Source organism: Pipistrellus kuhlii, unplaced genomic scaffold, assembly GCF_014108245.1.
Source record: "Pipistrellus kuhlii isolate mPipKuh1 unplaced genomic scaffold, mPipKuh1.p scaffold_m20_p_1, whole genome shotgun sequence".
Taxonomy (NCBI): Eukaryota; Metazoa; Chordata; class Mammalia; order Chiroptera; family Vespertilionidae; genus Pipistrellus; species Pipistrellus kuhlii.
The window spans coordinates 157,253,480-157,273,754 of NW_023425404.1; the positions used below are offsets into that span (position 1 = coordinate 157,253,480).

Sequence of the window (20,275 nt, forward strand, 5' to 3'; positions counted from 1 at the left end):
TATCATAATTTTAATACTATAATATGTAATTGGGCCCTGAATGGGTGACTCAGTTGGTTGGAGCGTCATCCTATACACCCAAAAGTTGCAGGCTTGATCCCAGGTGGGGCACATACAGGAGGCTACCAATCAATGTTTCTCTCTCCCTTCCTTCCTTTCTCTCTCTAAAATCAATAAACATATCCTCAGGTGAGGATTTTTTAAAAAAATGTAATTTGTATTCATCTATGGGAGGAAGAATTTCAATAAAATTTCCAAGTTTTTAAATTACTGAAATCAACATATCAACATTGTTATATCAAACCAAGAATATTTTATTGACGTTTATAAAAGGGATCTGAGGGGGGGAAATATATCTTACTGTACCATTGATTTACCTTAACTTTCAGTTTTATTTGAGGATACAGCTTCCAAGGAGAAAGTTTTCCAACCTTAAAAGTATAAATAACACCCTGGGCTGTATGTCTCAGTTGGTGAAGCATTGTCCCGTGCATTGAAGGGTTGTGGGTTCAGTTCCAGTTAGGTCACATACCTAGGCTTCAGGTTCCATCCCTGATGGGAGGCAACCAATAGATGTTTCTCTCTTCCTCTAGCTCCCTCTCTTTCTAAAATCATTAACAAAGATATCCTTGGGTGGAGATTTAAAAAAATTTTTTTTTACGTATAAACATCATATGCTTTTTGTCCACTTTAAGTCTCATTTACTATATTTAACAGCCCAACTGATTTCACATTATCACATGTGTATTTTTAACTGTAACAAGATTTTGGATGCAGTAGTTAGATTTTCAAACTAAGGAAGATCTGTCATAAATAGGGAATTCAAGTCATATTAACAAAATTCTGTAGTAAGGTTATTGGGTTTTTGTGTTTGTAGTTTTTAATTTTCTGTATGTGAAAATAAAGGCATCAAATTACTTTTCCCTTAAGGAAATTATAGTAAGAACAATTTTTTAAACTATGGATTTCTCCTCAGCATTAAAACCTAGGTAAGAGAGCCTGGTTAATAGAATTAAAAAAAATAATAATTAGCCCAACTGGTGTAGTTCCGCATCAACTCATGCACCACGAGGTCTTACAGGTTTGTTCCCAATGGCCAGATTGCAGGCTCAATCCCCAGTAGGGGGCATACAGGAGGCAGGTGATGGATGTTGATGTTTCTCTTATATCAATGTTTCTATCTCTCTCCCTCTCCCTTCCTCACTCTCTAATCTGGATAAAAACATATTTTTAAAATAATAAATATTTACTAGCATATCAAAGTACATTGCTGACTCTGCCTGGGTTCCTCAGTTAGTTAGGGCATTGTCCTAAAATGCCAAGGTTTGAGGGTCCTATACCTGGTCAGGGCACATATAAGAATTAACCAATGAATGCATAAATAAGTGGAACAACAAATTGATATTTCTATCTCTTTCTCTCACTATCTCTATCCCTTCTTCCCTATTTTCTCCTTCCCTTCCTTTTCCTTTCTCTCTGTCCCTCCCTTTCCTCTCTCTCTAAAATAAGTCAATAAATAATTTAAAACGTGCATTGCCACTTAAAGCATGGAATTATTAATTTACATGCTGTATAGTTTTTTGTGTGTTTGTCAAATAATGAGGACTGTCACAAATAAAGAATATTGATTATCCTTGCACAGATGTCACTAAATAAGAATGGTTTAAGAAAGCATTCAAAGTGATTGTGATAGAAACATGCCAGAAATAATGTAAGAAGTATGAAAATAATGTAGCAGTATAAGAAGAAAATAATAGACCCTTCATTCAAAAGACAAATGGATTTCAACAGACAGATCTTCAATTCTACTTAGGACAGTTGTTTTTTTAGTAATATTATGGATATGCAGTTCTAAAACTAAATCAGATATAATGTAGGATTGAGAAATGAATAAATATACTGATGAAAATGTGATCTAAGGTTCTCATTGTGAGAAGACAGAAGTGTGGAAGTGGAGTAAGGCAAGCAAAACTATATGGAATTAGAGAATGAGTGTGAATTCATGATTTTTCAGTTATATATGTATTAGATGGAATAAAATTGTCATTTCCCCCCTAGCTCTCTGTCTACTGAAAGCAATGAATCAACTGCAGCAGTGAACATACTTAGTGTCCAGATCTTTCTGTTAAATAATCTTTTTCCACTAAAAAAGGCTAGAGCTTCTTGGAGAAATATCTAGGACATAGGAAGTATAAGGAGAGGTTTATAATGTAGCAAAGTTTTTTCACGTCAGAGAATAATTAAATGCTCAGAATCATAGGGACATGTCAGAAGGAGACAAGAGATAGCTTGAAGGGGTCCCATTGGCCAAATTCAGGACAATTTGACGACCAAAATGAATAATGGCAGCTCATTGGATAAAGCAATCCATGAGTTCATAATCATTATACATAAAATTGCAGGAGAAGGAAACACTATTCCTTAGAATATAATAACGACTCATAAATGTACAAGGAATTTATAGTCATCATTTTGCAACTTTTAGAATGATTGATTCAGGCTAGACCCTCGCACTTTTACCTCAGATACTCAATTTTTAACTATTGTAATTTTCACTTTACCTAATGTAAATCTAAATATTGTTGCTTTTTAATGACTATTTGGTTTGTTTTTGTCTGACCCCAACTCTTCTTTAGGCAGTTGGTTCACATGAAAAGAACCTTTCTTGAGGCTCCACAACAGATTGCTAATGTCTTAAGAGTCTCTGTACCCCAGATGGGCAGGGGTCACCCGAGTCCTTATCTCACTCACACTGCAAAAATCTATCCTACCAACACAGCCAGTTCGTGCATTGATTACTTAATCATTGGCTCAGACTGTGAGTTTCAGTCATTGGCAAATTAGTCAATGGGCCATTATGATGTTCAATCTTATAAAAATGTCAGATCAAAAAGCAATAAAAAAGCATTATAATTTTGAAAGGAAGAAACTAATTTTACATTCACTATGCATGTACATGTTGTATATAGTTGAAATAATATATTTACAAAAATTCTTGTATGTTTCACATTGGTATTTTCTATTCTGTTTTCTTTAACCTTTAAAAATTTTTATGCTAGTCATGACCAACCACATTCATCGCATTATCTACTATAGTTTAGTAAACACTGAATGAAGAAAACCAGTGTAATTTTCCTGCAGGAGCACTTTTTCAATTTGTAAGTCCTATTCTCTTTCGATTTGAATTCAGAACTCTGTCGTCATTTTAAAGCTAAAGTGGATTTACCATGAAATCATTGGAGCTTAAGCTTCAGAGTACCTCATTTGCAGGAGGTCCTGCCAAGGTCTTGTACTTAATTTTGTATTCTTTTTCTGAAAAAGGTTCCCAAGATTGTATAAGGCCCCACAAAACTTCTAAAACCTGTTTTTTGCCAATATATAAGCTGGCATATTTTAAAATAACATGGCTCTGAATTAGATTTTGCTGTTTTCTAATCAAAGAAATTATAAATTAGGCTCTTTTCATGGGAAGGAATATATATCTACCCAAGGAATCTCAAGGAAAATGGTATTTACTTTAAGGCTATACAGGTCCTTAGTCAATTTGGTTCAGTGGATAGAGTGTTAGCCCTCATTCTGAAGGGTCCCAGGTTCGATTCCTCTTAAGGACGCGCACCTTGGTTACAGGCTAGACCCTCGCCTGGGTTAGGGCATTTGCAGGACGCAGCCAATGGATGTGTGTCTCTCACATTGATGTTTCTCTCTCTATCTCTCTCTCCCTTCCACTCTCTAAAAATCAATGGAAAAACATCATGGGGAGGGGATAAACAATAACAACAAAAAAGATAAGGCTATGCAGGGACATTGTCAGAACCATCAAGGGTTTGGGACAGCTATTCTCTCCATCTCTCTCTTTAGAGGATTTATGGTCTCTTACTCATGGTCTGTTTCTAGTGAGTCTCCTTTGTTTACTCTTTTTTTTTTTTTTTAATATATTTTATTGATTTTTCACAGAGAGGAAGAGAGAGGGATAGAGAGTTAGAAACATCGATGAGAGAGAATCATCAATCAGCTGCCTCTTGCACACCCCCTACTGGGGATGTGCCCACAACCAAGGTACATGCCCTTGACCTGAATCGAACCTGGGATCTTTCAGTCCGCAGGCCGACACTCTATCCACTGAGCCAAACCTGTCCCGGCTGTTTACTCTCTTTATACCTAGGCTTTTTAATACTCTCATCTTGTGTGTGGTTTTCATATATTCAGGTCATAATTAACCGGTATTTCTCTGTTTATTAATTGCATCTTCCTGAATGAGAAATATGATTGGTTCAGCTCATATGTTCAATTCAAGCCAGGTCAGTCATTGATTGCTGGCTAGCCTGAAATGCGCCATTCTTTAGTCCATGCTTGTCCTTAGTCCAGTAAACCTGCAGGGAGAAAGCAGAAAACAGAGAACAGTCATGTGACAAAAACTATGATTAGTATAGTGGCAAAATCTGTGAAAAGGGCAAATGTCTAAATGAGGCAGGTCAGCAAGCAAGCCTAGTTATTCTGTTTATTTAAACACAATATTAGAGAGTTGCTCTCGTTTTGCTTTGCTTTTGTTTTTGGTAGGCTACAGGAAAGGAAAGAGAAACTAGATCATACACTGAGATTAGGGCAGGTTCCTGGGAATGGGCCTTGGAGAAGGGAAGGTGCATTCATCTCTCCTGACCATCCTGCCTGCCTGCTTCCTTTGACTATGTCTTGATTTTAATTGTTCTGAGTTTATTTTTCACAGGAATGTAATTATGCCCTTTCAATACATGGTTTAAAAAACAATAAACAAAGTTTTGTTTATCCCTGGTCTTTATATACCATCTTGCATTCCTTATATATAATTGAATTTATTAGTCTTTTCTGGGGTCTTCTTTCTTTTTAACCCTTTGCACTCCGTTGTCCCCTCTCAGGGGACATCGGAATTCTAGCATATCACTCGGATGTCCCCTCTCAGGGGGAACATTGCAGTTTATTAGTGACTACGGGGAATTGAGTTAATTCAACGCACGTGTCCGCCGCAAAGTAGCGTCGAGTAGCTGGTAGCCAATGTCCAGAATGGTTCGGAGTGCAAAGGGTTAATACTTTCCTGAGTTTTGTCATCTTGTTTCCAGTTTTACTAATTTAGAATTATGCTTTTCGTTCTTTTTTTATTGTTCTGGCTCACTTTGGAATTTGAGTATAGTTTCTTTTTAATGTGCCTTTGGAATATTCGGATATAGCTTTCTTTCTGGCATGTTTTTGTTGTCTACAAGAATCCATATCTTTAATTTCATATAATAGCTTTCTGTGGAATTCGACTGATTTCTATTGTGTTTTGCAGTTTTGAATGAAATTAGTTTTCCTGGATTTATAGAAGCAATATGTGGATCAGTATATGTTTTCTAACTTAATGGTGTCAGAATTCCCTCTTGTAGGGAAGTGTGCAAAAATATAGTCTTATACTTCATGTGCTGTCTTTGTTGTCCTTATCCACCTACCCCTACCCCTCTGCCCTGCTCTTGACTGGACATTCTCTTTGCATCTGTTGTCCTTTCCTGCTCAGTTAGGAATCTGTTCCCAGAAGGTTATCAGTATGGGGCTTTATCCTGGAAGGAAGCTTCAGCAGGTACTTCTGAGAGTTCATATTGCACCAGCTTTTTTAGACCTTATTGTGAATCCCTTGCAATCATCCACACATAAGCAGAACTCTCCCAGTTTCACCTATTCTCATATTGGCCTGCCCTGCTTTCCTTTTAGTTCCTTTGAATGTTTTGTGGTTCTTATATTGCTTCCTTCCACACAGATGCTGATACTACATAAATCTTACAGCTGTTGGTGATTTGTCCCTTTTCACTTGTATCTTTGGATACCTTGTCTGTTAGGTTACCCAATTTTTTTGTTTTGACTTTGTTAACTTAGTGGATTTTATTTTATGGGAGAGGTCATCCTAGAATTCCCTCTTATACCATTGTAATTTTAAGTTGAGTTTTCAAATATTTATAATTGCTTTAAAGATACTTACCTGGATTTTCTATCTTCTTGATTTGTTAAAAGTAAATGCTGTGAAGTAAATGCTAGTGGATCCATGACCACACAAGGTATACTTCAACTTGTCATTAGAGGATAATATTTTTCTTGGTTTACTTTTACCCCTGTTTCCCTGAAAATAAGACAGTGTCTTATATTAATTTTTGCTCCCAAAGGTGTGCTAGGTCTTATTTTCAGGGGATGTCTTATTTTTCCTTGAAGAATACTGTACACATTTATTGTTAAATGAAAATAAAGGAAATTTATTACTTGTATATGGTATGGTAGTATGGTAGTTGTCAACACAAACGAGACAAACTGTGAATCCTACAGTATCAAGAATTTACTCATTTATTCAATCAATAACAATCATGTTGTCATCTTCTGGAACATCATCATAACAATCCAACTCCTGAATTTCCTGGTGAATTTCTTGTGACTCCATTTCTTTCAGAATCAGTGGACCAAATCTCTCATGTTTAGGATTAGCATTCTGAGACAGAGCCTAGGGGGGGCCTTATTTTCGGGGGATGCCTTATATTTCACTCAGAAGGAAACCTGTAAGTAGGTCTTATTTTCGGAGGATGTCTTATTTTCAGGGAAACACGGTATAAATAAGTAGAGGACCGGTACACAATATTCGTGCACGGGTAGGATCCCTAGGTCTGGCTGGCGATCAAGGCGGATTGGGGCCTCCCTTTCCCAGCTGCTATCTGCCAGCCAGGCCTCCCTTCATTCCGCGCCACCCCCTGGTTGGTGGTCAGTGCATGTCATAGCCAGGTGGTCAACTCCATAGTCTCCCAGTCGAACTCCTAAGGGGACACTTTGCATATTAGCCTTCTGTATATATAGGTAAGCCTATCATATTTTATATTTTTGGTCCCAAATAATAATATCTGTATAATAATGTATAACTTATGAAGTACTTTCATATTCACTGGTTTTAGTTAATAATCATTGTAGCCGAAACCGGTTTGGCTCAATGGATAGAGCGTCAGCTTGGGGACTGAAAGGTCCCGGGTTTGATTCTGGTCAAGGGCATGTACCTTGGTTGCGGGCATATCCCCAGTAGGGGGTGTGCAAGAGGCAGCTGATCGATGACTCTCTCTCATCGATGTTTCTAACTATATCTCTCTCCCTTCCTCTCTGTACAAAAAATCAATAAAATATATTTTTAAAAAAATAATAATCATTGTAACTCTTAGATAGGCAATCCTATCAACTTAACCAAAAAATACCTCTGCAAGCCTTAGTAAGATGGACTTGATATTCACAGTATATTCCAGTATATATGATTATAAAACACATTCAGGTTAATCTTATTAAATTTTTCTTTGTCTTCCAAATTTCTGGGAAAGTGCTTCAGGAAATGGAAGCATTATGCTTTTGTGTCTCTGTATATGAATGTAGAAAGAGATTTTGCAAATTTATTAACTTACCTGAATTCCTTTGGGTATAGACACACACACACACACACACACACACACACACACACACAGAGTATACAGTAAAAGTTGGGTAGTGAGACATAGCTTTTTCTTGTTGTTTATTTTTTTAATTTTAGTTTACAGTCATTGTTAATTTGTATTAGTTTCAGGTATACCACATAGTATTTTGATAGTTTATAAGCATATTAAAATTCTGTGAAGTACTGATTTAAAGAAACTTACTTTTTTCTTCAGCTAGTTTTTCCAGACTTGCTAGATATCTGAGTTCTTTGTTTTTTATAATACTAGAGGCCCGGTGCATGAATTCGTGCACCAGCAGGGTCCCTTAGCCTGGCCTCCGGGATCAGGCCAAAACCGGCTCTCAAACATCCCCCAGGGGATCCTGGATTGCAAGAGCGCACAGGCCAGGCCAAGGGACCCCACTGGTGCACGATCTGAGCCGGGAAGGTCATGGGAGGTTGGCCAGCCGGGAGGGACCGCAGGAGGGCTCCAGGGCATGTCCAGCCCATGTCACTCAGTCCCGATGGGCTAGACCCCAGCAGCAAGCTAACCTACGGGTTGGAGCATCTGCCCCCTGGTGATCAGTGCACGTCATAGTGACTGGTTGACCAGTCAGCTGTCTGCCCCCTAGTGGTCAGTGCACATCCTAGTGAGTAGTTTACGCTTTGATTGGTTGCAAGGATGAACAGATGACCAAACACTTAGCATTATTAGGCTTTTATCATATAGGATACCAAGGGCCCAAGGTGATTTGGCTCAGTGGATAGCGTGTTGGCCTTTGGTCAAGGGCACGTACCTGGGTTGCAGGCTCTTCCCTGGTCTAGACCCTGGTCAGGCCTATGCAGAAGGCAATCAATTGATTTGTTTCTCACAAATATTCATGTCTTTCCCTCCTCTTTCCACTCACAAAATCAATGGAAAAATATCCTTGGGATTGGGACTTGCCAATATAGGCGTGATTTTCCCTACCTGCATTTTTAAAAAAATATTAATCATTTTCTTCTCATTGCTCTGGTATATTTTACTCAATGTCAAGGATTACTTAATTTAAATATTAAGTAGTTTAATGGTTTATTACATGTCTAGTTGCAGCACTAACATCTTCACATTCAACTATCAAATAACTAAATGGAAAATTGTGCACCAGGTGCACCACGTTAAAAAATGACTAAGAAGTCATGGAACTTTAACCAAATTTTAACATGCATTATTTATTATTTAAACATTTTTCTCATATTTTATTTCTCTTCAGAATGCATACTTAAGGCATCTTTAGAATTTAAGATTTGGTTTTACAAAATTTCATGCTACATAAATGACATGTATACTATTGCAAAATATCTTTTCTCTAGATTCTCCTGCACAGTCAGTATCCTCCGGAGTTCGTGCACCTTCTCCTGCCCCATCATCAGTACCTTTAGGGTCAGAAAAGCCCAGCAACGTCTCTCAGGACAGAAAAGTTCCAGTCCCTATTGGGACTGAACGTTCTGCACGTATCAGGCAAACTGGAACTTCAGCTCCGTCTGTTATTGGGAGTAATTTGTCCACATCAGTAGGGCATAGTGGCATCTGGTCTTTTGAAGGGATTGGTGGCAATCAAGGTATGATACGCTTTTCTGCTTACAGGAAATTAATCATTTTTATTTTTACAGTTCAGAACACTTACTATTCCCATATTACCTCCCATCAAATTTATCATTGCTTTTTGAAAATAGTCTAATGCAAGCATGTCAAACTTAAAGGCTAACACGGACTAAATAACAAGGTTTAGGTTTATGTGAGCCACAAAAAAACAAAAGTTTCAGTTTTCATAGACACCTAGGTTTATTTCGATAGAGACACGTTGAATACAAAGGGCTGAGCTAAATGAGCAATTGTTAACATAAAATAATAGAACATTTTAATAAAAATTATATTTCTTGAACATTAACTTATCAGACACTGAATAACTGCAGATTATTAAGTGTAATGCAAATTAACCTATTTTTCCTGTCCTCTGAAAGCAAAATATTTCCTGTTGCGCTCACTAAAAAAACAAAACAAATCATAATGACGTGGCAATTGGCTGCTAGAATATTTGCTGCTAGTATTAATGGAGAAAAATGGTGCGCCCTGGTGTAAGGCGTGAAAGAAAAATGAATACAACACAATTATAGTAATCACTCATTATCAAACGTCGTAGTTCGTTATTAATAATTATGTATAAAGGATATTGTAAAAATTAAGTTACAAAATTTTTATTAAAACGTTTCTTATATGCTATTACTATTACATTGGTTGGGCCGCATTTTTGACATGCTTAGTCTAATGTAAGCATATTCTTTTCTTCGTTTCAATTAAAGAGATGTTAATATTTCCTTTGGGGTTCTTTAGCCTTTACCTTATGTTGGCTTTTTTTTCTTTTGTAACACAGTGTTTAAGTTATTTTGTTAGAGATTACATCACTACCTACAAACATAGAAATACTGCAGTAATTATGTAAAAGTAGGTCACTATTCTGAAGGAATTCATAATTGAATGTAGTAAATACTAGAAATATACAAAACATTTTATTTTGCTGTCTTCTGATTTTAAATGTTACCAGTTATTTTCTCCTGCCTCTTTGTTTTTCCCTCAGACAAAGTTGACTGGTGTAACCCTGGGATGGGAAATCCTATGATTCATAGGCCAATGTCTGATCCAGGAGTGTTTTCACAGCACCAAGCAATGGAGCGAGAGAGTACAGGAATTGTAACTCCTTCTGGTACATTCCATCAGCATGTTCCTGCAGGATACATGGATTTTCCTAAAGTTGGGGTAATGGTGATTTAAATAAACATTTTCCTTATTTCCAGATGTTTTTCTTCTTAGTCTTATTTCACTTTCAAGAGGGGATAAGCATTTGCAGAATGATTCTGGGGCTTCGGCCTACAATTATAGGTCAAAATTTGGCTAAAATATTAATATTTATAAATTTTAATTTTTTTCTCAGTTCAGAGAAATGTTTTTTGACAAAATATTTTGGATATAATAGGCTTATGTATAATCTAATGCTAGAAGAAATCATTATGATGGGAAGTAATTTTTAGATTACCTAGATAACTTATATTTTTCCAAAATGAGGTGAAGTTTCAAATATTATTTTAAAATATATTTTTATTTATTTTAGAGAGGAAGGGAAAGGGAGAGAGAGAAGCATCAATGATGGGAGAGAATCGTTGATAGGCTGTGTCCTGCTCATCCCCTACTGGGAATTGAGCAACCTGGGCATGTGCCCTTGACCAGAATTGAACCCAGGAACCTTCAGTCCACAGGCCTATGCTCTATCCACTGAGCCAAACCAGCCAGGGATCAAATATTAATTTTAAGTTTATTGATTATATTGGGAAAAGTGAACCGTTTCTTGAATGTGCATAATAATTGTTTTCCTCCTTTTTTAAGGGTATGCCTTTTTCTGTGTATGGGAATGCAATGATTCCTTCAGTAGCACCTATTCCTGATGGTGCTGCAGGACCCATATTTAATGGCCCTCATGCTGCAGACCCCTCTTGGAACTCCTTAATAAAGATGGTTTCAAGCTCCACAGAAAATAATGGCCCTCAAACGGTAAGGCTGATCATTAAGTGAACATTTATGTATTAGTGTGTAGGAGATGCTGGGACAAATAAGATAGGTAAATCATGGTAGTGAAAGATCATGGTGAATATGGGCAGTTAAGGAAATTTAATATAGCAGAGGGATGATGAAAATGGTACATAATTTTGCTAAAATTATGAAAGGCATAAAGTATTTCATTGGGCAGTAGATGGTAATTAAAAGATTTTAAGTTGCAAAGTTTTATAATTTTATAGATCAGAATTTACTACTATTATGAAAAGGGCCATATAGAGGTTATTGAGAGAATCATAAATGTCAAAACTATGTATAATTATAACAAATTCATAGATACATTAAATATGCTAGGGTGTTTTTTGGTGTATGTTTTAATATCTTTGACTCATTTCCCTTCTACAGTCCTAAATCTATGTATCTAGGTAATGGTTTTTAAAAAGTGATGATGGATCCTCTTTGAGGAATAAGAGGAGAGGCAAGGAAATAATTTGTAAAAGTGGTTTATCATTGCTTTTCTTCATTGTTTTCAAGTATGTTGCAAATTAAATGGGATTTAGCTATTTTAGTCCATAGCCAGAGTTTTATTTTAGTCAACTATATGTTAAATACACATTTAATAAAATGCTTGTTCTTTATTCACAGGTGTGGACTGGACCCTGGGCACCTCACATGAATAGTGTGCACATGAACCAGCTTGGCTGATGAGGATCAGCTTGTTAGCCTGCAGATTCCTTTTCATCCAGAGGAAATCACAAGTGGCCGGAAAACTATTTTTATGCTCCCAAATCATTCTACTGATGTGCTTGACTGAAGTGTGTAGGCTTTTTGCAGAAGAACTTACTAACTGACCTATTTTCTGTGAACATTTGTGACTGCCCATTCCCCATCATCATCTGTTTTACCTTAGTTAGCATTTTTCTTATCATTTTTCTTTTTTGCTCTCCCTCTTCCCCTTCGGACATAACTTTCTGTTGAAGCTGTTCTTTGGCTGGTTGGTATTAGTACTGTAAACTGCTTCTGAGCAAACACGGAAATTTAGCAAAATTATGTAAACTTGATCCTGAAGTTTTAGAATGGCAAATAAATGTACAATTGTTTACATAACAGAAAAGGCTAAGCAGAAAGTAAATTTCAATATGTCAGTATAGAGGCTCTACTTTATGTAGACTTAAATTAATGTGAGATATGTACCTTCATATTCAGAAATCTGGATGTTTCCTTCATACATTAAACTATTAATAAGCATAACTTTTCTGCTTGTGTAATTTAAGTATAGAGTAAAACAATGGGCATTATCAGTGGATGTTTCCCAACATTGGCTTTTTAAATATCCATATTGCTCTTTTGAATTTGTTTGCAGCAAAGCACGTATAGAAGAAATTTATCACTTTTCTATGTCTTTTTATTGCCTTGCCACACTTAACTAATGCACACTTCACTCTTTCTTCTCTCTTCACCTTTATCACTAATACCAGTAAAACTCTCTTACTGCTCGTGAGATAATTTGTAAACATTTTTAATGTAATGGCTGCTACAGAGAAATGGAGCACCTTCATCACCACCTGTGGTTTCTGCTAACCATAAAATGTTTATTAGCCTTTCTGAGAATTTAAAAGCCACCACTGGTTCCCAGTCAGCATATACAAGCTCTTAATGTACTGTTTATTATTAAACAATTCAGTGTACTATTTTATATTGGATAATATTGATTCTTAATACTGGCTTTCCTGGTCATCCAGAGTCAACATAAAATTCCAATTTTCAGTAATATAGGGAAAAGTATCCTCCCCACACCCCCTCCAATTTTAAAGGCTTCTTGTTCTCTACACTTGTGTATTATCAGTGAAAAGGATCAACTGCTAACTTGGGGCAAGTAATTAAAGAAATTCTGCACTTGTCATAAGACAATTTATGGTAGACGTGAATATACAGATTATAAAATAAAGTCGTCTTTTAACCTGTTTATATAGGATACAGGGCCACACTAAACTATTCAGTGGAATTTATCTATTCCATTCACTTGAAACAATAAACAATAACGTATCCAAGAAGAATGTGTCCTACCCTGTCTCATATGGAAAAATAAATTTGTATGGTTGAAATGTAAAAGAAGGTAATCTTAAAAGTCAAGTAATGTATGTATCAATCTGTTTGTTTGTTTTTTTAATTAGACAAATTCCACAACAAACAAACTAAAATTCAGATAAATCACCAGCATTCACAATATTAATAATGGTTCCTTGGCTCTTCAAGTAAATGAAAAACTTTTTTTTTAACCTCTGGCATGAATAAAGAATAAAAAATTTCTCAAACATATCTTGAGGTCTGTAAACAAACATTTTTATTTTATAATTTAGGGGGTGGTCTTAAAATAGCTCAATTTGTTTTTACATTTGACAGATTGATAACCAAATTTAAAGGAAAGGCTAAATACGATCCTACAAATGAATTCAGCTATGAAATAAAATTGTAGCCCTTTACTAAGAAAGGGATATAATGCTGTTTAATAGAATGTTTTATATATGTTTACATACAACTTTTGGACCTATCTAATTTTTGGTTAATTTCTTTCCTGTATTAACTAGGGTTATTTTCCAATTAAAATTACCCTGCTAGGTAACAGATACCACCCCATATTTATTACAACACATGAGTGCTATTGATTCACAAAACTGAATTTCTTAAAATAGAGGATCTTACTGAAAAAGTAAAGTCCTATATTAAGTTTCAAGCTCTGGTATGGGGATATAGATTGGGATGCTCCATATTTAATTTTGGAGATCGAGCTTATTAAATACAATAACATGCTTTTAGAAGCCTGTATTAGAAACATTTTTCAAATACATTTTTTAAATCTCAGATGTAATGCAGTCAGTGCATTTTTATTTGAATGTTACAAGCATTATCTTTTGGGACCATTCATAATTGCAGATGACCCAATGTATTTCTTTCATTCTTTTAAGAAGTGACTTAAGCCAGGACCAGTTTGGCTCAGTGGATAGAGCGTCGGCCTGTGGACTGATAGGTCTCGGTTCCATTCCGGTCAAGGGCATGTACCTTGGTTGCGGCCACATCCCAAGTGGGGGTTGTGCAGGAGGCAGCTGATCGATGATTCTCTCTCATCGATGTTTCTAATTCTCTGTCCCTCTCAATTCCTCTCTGTGTAAAATCAATAAAATATATATATTTTTAAAAAGTGACTTATGTCCTGGTTAGCAAGGCTCAGTGTTTAGAACATGGGCCCCTCACACCAAAGGAAGAAGGGGCTCAGGTCAACGGCATGTGCCTGGAATGTAGGTTCTATTCCCTGTCCCAGTAAGGGCACCTGTAGCAGGCAACCTATTAATGTGTGTCTCACAAAGTTACTTAATTCTTGGAAGTAACACTTAAAAATACACATATTTTTTTGATTTTTCACAGGAAGGGAAGGAGATAGAGTTAGAAACATAGATGATAAACATAGATCAGCTGCCTCCTGCACACCCCTGACCGCAACCAAGATACATGCCCTTGACCGGAATTGAACCTGGGACCTTTCAGTCTTCAGGCTGGCACTTTATCCACTGAGCCAAATAGGTTAGGGCAACACTTAAGTTAGTTTAGACCTTATGTCCCAAAATAGTTAATATTGCAGTTGTTTTGTAATCTATTTATAGTAATCATCTTACTTTAGAAATGATTTTGTTTACCTTGTGCCAACAGAATACCCTCTTCATGCCTTTCAAACATATTTCACAAAGCTTAAGTCAAAATACTCAACATATTCACAAAAATTCATTTTGGTATCTATTTGAAAGATTATTTTCCCTTTCTGTTTCTCATTACTCTAAAGTTAAATCCTTTTACTGCTAATTGAAAAGGACTTACAGTCATTTTTCCTTTTAGGGAGTAACTGGAGATAGTTTACTAAATGAGCCTGTTTTGTTCTTTATGAAAATATTATTCCATCTTTTTTGTATTCAAAGTACCCTAAATATACATTTCATAAAAATTTTGCACCCTACATTATTTACTTTATTAAAACAATATAAAGTGTTAGACTAAACAGGGAAACTTAAAATCACAAAATCTCTTAAGATCCTTGGGTTTTTTCAATCTTATTTTCATTTTATTTTTCAGAAACATTCCCACAGATCTCACTTAGCAGAACAGAACATTTAAAGCATGCCAACACTTAAAATTGCAATTTTTAAAATAATAATTATTTTGAAATGATTACAATATCAAAGGAAAACTAATTCATTGTTTTGTTTTTTTAATTTTAAAGTTGAGTTTAGAGAGAGAGGAATAGAGAGAAACATCAATGAGAGAGAAACATCCATAAGCTGCCTAGTGCAGGCCTAGTGGGGACTGAAACCCCCCAAAACCTGGGTAATGCCTGTCAGGGAATTGTAATAGCTTCTGTTTCATGGGTTGACACTGATCTACACCTGATCATTGACTTAATTTATTGTTTTAAGTCACTATGCAGTCAGTTTCTATTAACTGGGGTAAATGCACCTGTCCAGATTTTTCTTTAATATTGATGTTTTGTATATGCTACACTCTATAAATTCTGGATTCTCCTGAGTTTCTGGAAATATGCATCCCATTGATAAATGCTTAGGTCAGAATACTCAAGAAGCTAGTGTTACTGAGAATTAACTGGTGTTAATTCCAGGTGACTGGAATTTAGCATGACAGCATCATTAAGTACTTTAATATAACCTATGTTACCTATATTATACACCTGATGGACAGCAAAAATACAATCACTTGTATGTAAGTGAATAGAGAGAAAACTGGGCCACTGTGGCTTTGATAAAAGGAAGGATTCCTTCATAATGTGACAGTTGGAACGGGACTAATAAATGTGTTGTAAAAGGTTTCATATTACTGCTTTTAAATGAATTCACACTTCTGAAAAGTAAAAGCCAATTTTGCATGTTTAAATGCTTACAAACTAATCATGAGCAAATTATACAAGATTTTGTTTTCAGTAAAGAGAAAGAAGCTAACTACATTAGGTAGTTTTGGTTTTGCAAAGTAAGGTCTTAAATAAGAAAAACCTAAGTCTGATTCCAGAGATCACTTTAACAATTGCTCATGAAAATAATTTTTAAAGTTTCTTTTGCCAAACATTTCAGAAAGCATATTAGGCCTATATTCATATTTTGAGCTCCAGTTCTTTGTTCAGCATTGTGATAAGAATTTCAGAAGCTGTAGAAAAATTACAGTCTGTTTTTAAGGAGCTTAAATAAAAATTAATCATGTGACATGGCAATGATGGGAATAGACATTATAAATACAGAACTTAAAAAATGTTTTACTATGTTGCACAAGTTCATTTGCAAAGTGTTAGGGTTAACAGGGTTTTGTTTGGTTTGCTCAATATTTGTATGCTCAATTTATACTGTACTCTGCAACTCAAAAGATACATGCATCACACTGCTGGATGACCAGTACACATTAATGGTAGACATTTCCCCCCCAACTTGCTCTATGAAGTAGGTAGCAAGATCTAATCATCCCCATTTTGATTTTTAAAAATGTATGTTTACACACATAAAATAAATAGGTTAAATATAAATTTCATTTAGATTACAATATTCAAATGGAACACTTAAGATGAGAATATGTGACCCCAATGATTCCAGAAAAGGGGGGCCTACACTGTTTGAAGAGATCCTAGTCCTGACCCCTGATACAGCTCCACAGTAGGAAATCTTAGGGATCTCAGCAATAGCTTGAAAGCATTTGATTTAGATTATATGAATAGTGAATGAATAGGATTTTTTGTTTTAGGATATTTTTTAATCAATTCCATGTCTCTTGGATTTTAAGTCTTAGTAGCTAGTCTTCAGTGCCACTGTAAGGACCAACTCCCAATGTCAACAATTCTCTGAGGAGGAGGAGAATGCCATGGAAGTCACTTCTGCCACAATCTGTAGGTGAAGATATTTTCATTTAAAATATCTCCACTATTACAACAACAAATACATTTTAAGAACAAAAAAATATATTTTTAAAGCAGCCGGTTGCTTTTTTTTGTTTGTTTTAACTTAAAACAGTAATTTAAAGCCCATGTGTCCCAAGAATTTTAATATATTTTATTGATTTTGTACAGAGAGGAAGGGAGAGAAAGAGTTAGAAACATCGATGAGAGATAGACATCCATCAGCTACCTCTTGCACACCCCCTACTGGGGATATGCCTGCAACCAAGGTACATGCCCTTGACCGGAATTGAACCCAGGACCTTTCAGTCCCCAAGCCAACGCTCTATCCATTGAGCCAAACCGGTGTTGGCGTGTCACAAGAATTTTTAAAATATGCAATACCTGACTAGTCAGAAGCACTGATCTCTTAGCTTGTTAAATATAAAAATGACAACAGCCAACACAAGAGCCATCCAGTGTGAGTAAATAAAAAATTACACATTTTTTGTCAAATCAGCAAAAATATATATATTTTTTGTGGTGTGCTGCAGAACTTTAATTCGTTTATATATATCATATATTGGGATACGTATATTTAAACACATTTAGAAATTCACACATCACTTTATCAGTTGGAAGGAAGATAAGTTCCAGAGAAGACTGGTACTGTAGTAGGCAGTGTGACATAATCAAGACGATTGGCGAGGTACAGAAGGTGGAAAGCCCTGGGTACGTAGCAAAGGACAACTGTAGGGGGAATCTTGTCCTCATGGTAGTCTTACCTCCCCTAGTGATAGCTGGGAAAGTGACCCACAGTGTGGGGTCGTGCCTCAGGACCCAAAGAATGAGCCAGGCAGACCAGTAGATTTAAGCAAAAGTTGAAAATTTATTACAAGCAGATTCAGACTCCCCACAAGGGGAGGGGGACCCAATAATGGGCTGCCTGTTAAAGCCTTATAGCCCAGGGTATATATTTGCCACCTGCTTCTATATCTGTGTCATCACCTGATTGATTCCTTCAATTGTTTTTGCCCAACAATGGACCTAAACTTTCCGTCTCTGTGTGTTCTCTGTTCCTATGCTGAACTTTTTCTGTTTCTATGTGTTTGTACCTCTTGTTGCTATAGGCCCTCCCTTGTTTTCCCATGCCTCCCACTTTGAGTCCAGAAACATTTTATTATTTCTGCTTGTTTGGTTCCTGTGGTTAGGCTGGCTCAAACTGCCATGTCTGCCCATGCCTATGTTTTCCCACTGGACCCTTGCCCTATCTGCTGCATTTTAAGTTAACCCTTTCACTATTATATCAGTGGTCTTGTGGTTTGGACCCCCTGACCTTTCCTACCTAGAGATAACATCTAGACCTCAGTTGCATTTTAGCTCAAGGCCTAAAAAAGCAGCAAAACCAGAGGAGCAAAGCCATGGCTGACTTCAGGACCAGTTGCATTGAAAAATGACCCCCTGTCCTGGCACCAACCAACCAATCAGTGGAGACCAGGAAAGCTGCTGAAGATTCTATTGAGATCTCCCCTAAAATCTCCCTTAAAACCCTGAGGACAGGGGACCCATTGGGCTCTCCCTCGCAGGTGCACTCCTTTCCCTCCTCCTGCCTCTTGTATTACCTTTACTTTCCTCACTTCTAAGCTCCAAGGGCCCTTCCTTTTCCTCTATAACTTGTTTCTGAAGCCCAATTTCTTGCACAAATTACTTATTCCACCTCCATGATTTTATAAATGTTCTCTTTAAGTTTGAGTCTTGGCTCTGAATTCTGTCATAGCCAGAACCCAAGAACCAAGGTTGCTGAACCCAAGTATGGCCTGACCCCAGAGGTCTAACACCTGTGCCCTCCCGCCACCCTCAACAGTACTTCCTAGTTGCTGCACTTTGACATTACCCCAATGTTTAGCAGAGGCTTCTTTGTTTTAACATTTTATTCCACAAAACACAATTTGGCTCCTAAGTCTAGTGGTGACCCTTCATGTCACTCAGTTTTCTGTTACCAGCAACAATACTAAAAATTAGTCCATTAAGATTTGGTGTATTCCTTTTAGCCAGAAGACACTTAATGTTGCTCTTCAGACTGGAAAGCTTACACAGGTTAACTTAAGCTCTAGTAAATTCACCGTATTGCCCATAATTCCTCTTAACTTAGGAAATGGTACTTGACCTTCAATATAAGTTTTGCTATGTGGATGAAAGGGGCCACATGCTGACCTGACAAGCTCAGGGAAGGCCTGCATGGCGGTCTTGCAAACCCAGAGACATAAAGTAACCACAAAGGTTGGTCTAAATTAAACTTGAACTAAAAGCAGTGATGGTGGGCAGTTACATCCCAGGTTGGTATCTTCACTGACAAGGTCAACCTTTACCTCAACTGAGCCTATCTGTCTTCTTGCATCTATAATAACATACCTTTAAATGTCTGGGTAACTTGTAACTTCCCTTTTTTTCCAGACACCTCACACCACAACCTAATGCCCTGGGCACCAGGACAGGAGATCACAAACTCCTTCATTGTTATTGTTATGTTAACTGTTTACTGTTAACTATCTCATCCCAGAGGTTTCCCTGCTTTGCTTTCTCCCACTCTTATCACCAATGGATTTCATGTAAACCACCCAATGAATGTATAAAAATAGACGAAAAACAGCCATTCTCTGGAGCATTACCCCAACACTTGAAATTTGCTTCCTGGAAATTGTCCACAGTTTGGCTCAAATAACCTCACAAAAATTCTGAATGTTTTTACGTGGATAACTGTGTATTAGAAAAGACAAAGCGAAGGAAACTCAGTTTGCAGGTGGGGTTAAAAATCCCAACTGGAACAAATAATGCGCCAGTTAAACGTTGATACCCCCGGCTGAATGGACTGTGCCTGGTACATAAGCGGTGAGGGCTAAAGCAGGATCGGTCAGAAACACAGGGCTCTCTCCAAGCTTGCATGGCAGCCACGTGTGGGCTCTGGCAGGATAATCTAGCTCCTAGCGGAAGCAACCAGGATGCACATAAAGAGGTGGGTACCACTTTATGGTCACAAAAATCCCTTCCCCCCCACCCCCAAACTTAATCCATTAAAATGACACAATTCGATCACTAAGTAAAAAAATAAAACAAGGAAAAGGCGCACGGTGAAGACTAACTTTGGAAAGGCCCCGCCTCTGCCTCTGTCCTTCCGGCCCCGCCTCCGAGCAGGTCCACGCCGGCAGCGGGAAAGTTCCCTGCGCGCGCAGCGGGCCTGCCCAGTGCCGCGTGGGGAAGGCGGGACTTCCCCATCTCTACGTCATTTCCCGTGCGACGCGCACGTCACCGGCCTGACCGGGAAGGTCGACGGGAG

The 20,275-nt window shown here is 37.1% G+C and overlaps 1 protein-coding gene across 12 annotated transcripts in view; it reads left to right on the top strand.

The window, feature by feature from the left end:
- The window catches only part of ANKRD17 (ankyrin repeat domain 17), a 156,125-nt gene extending 142,952 nt beyond the window's left edge, over positions 1 to 13,173 (top strand). For 10 of the 12 annotated variants that reach the window (XM_045571820.1, XM_036414146.2, XM_036414154.2 and 7 more), the window contains 4 exons: positions 8,789 to 9,037; positions 10,054 to 10,232; positions 10,857 to 11,021; positions 11,670 to 13,173. In XM_045571820.1, the coding sequence (XP_045427776.1) occupies positions 8,789 to 9,037; positions 10,054 to 10,232; positions 10,857 to 11,021; positions 11,670 to 11,729 (653 nt within the window). In that variant the 3' untranslated portion in view covers positions 11,730 to 13,173. Of the gene's footprint in view, positions 1 to 2,636; positions 2,869 to 8,788; positions 9,038 to 10,053; positions 10,233 to 10,856; positions 11,022 to 11,669 lie in introns of those variants that run through there. The other 2 variants (XM_036414167.2, XM_036414190.2) reach the window with 2 other exon arrangements.
- The last annotated feature ends 7,102 nt before the right edge of the window (positions 13,174 to 20,275 follow it).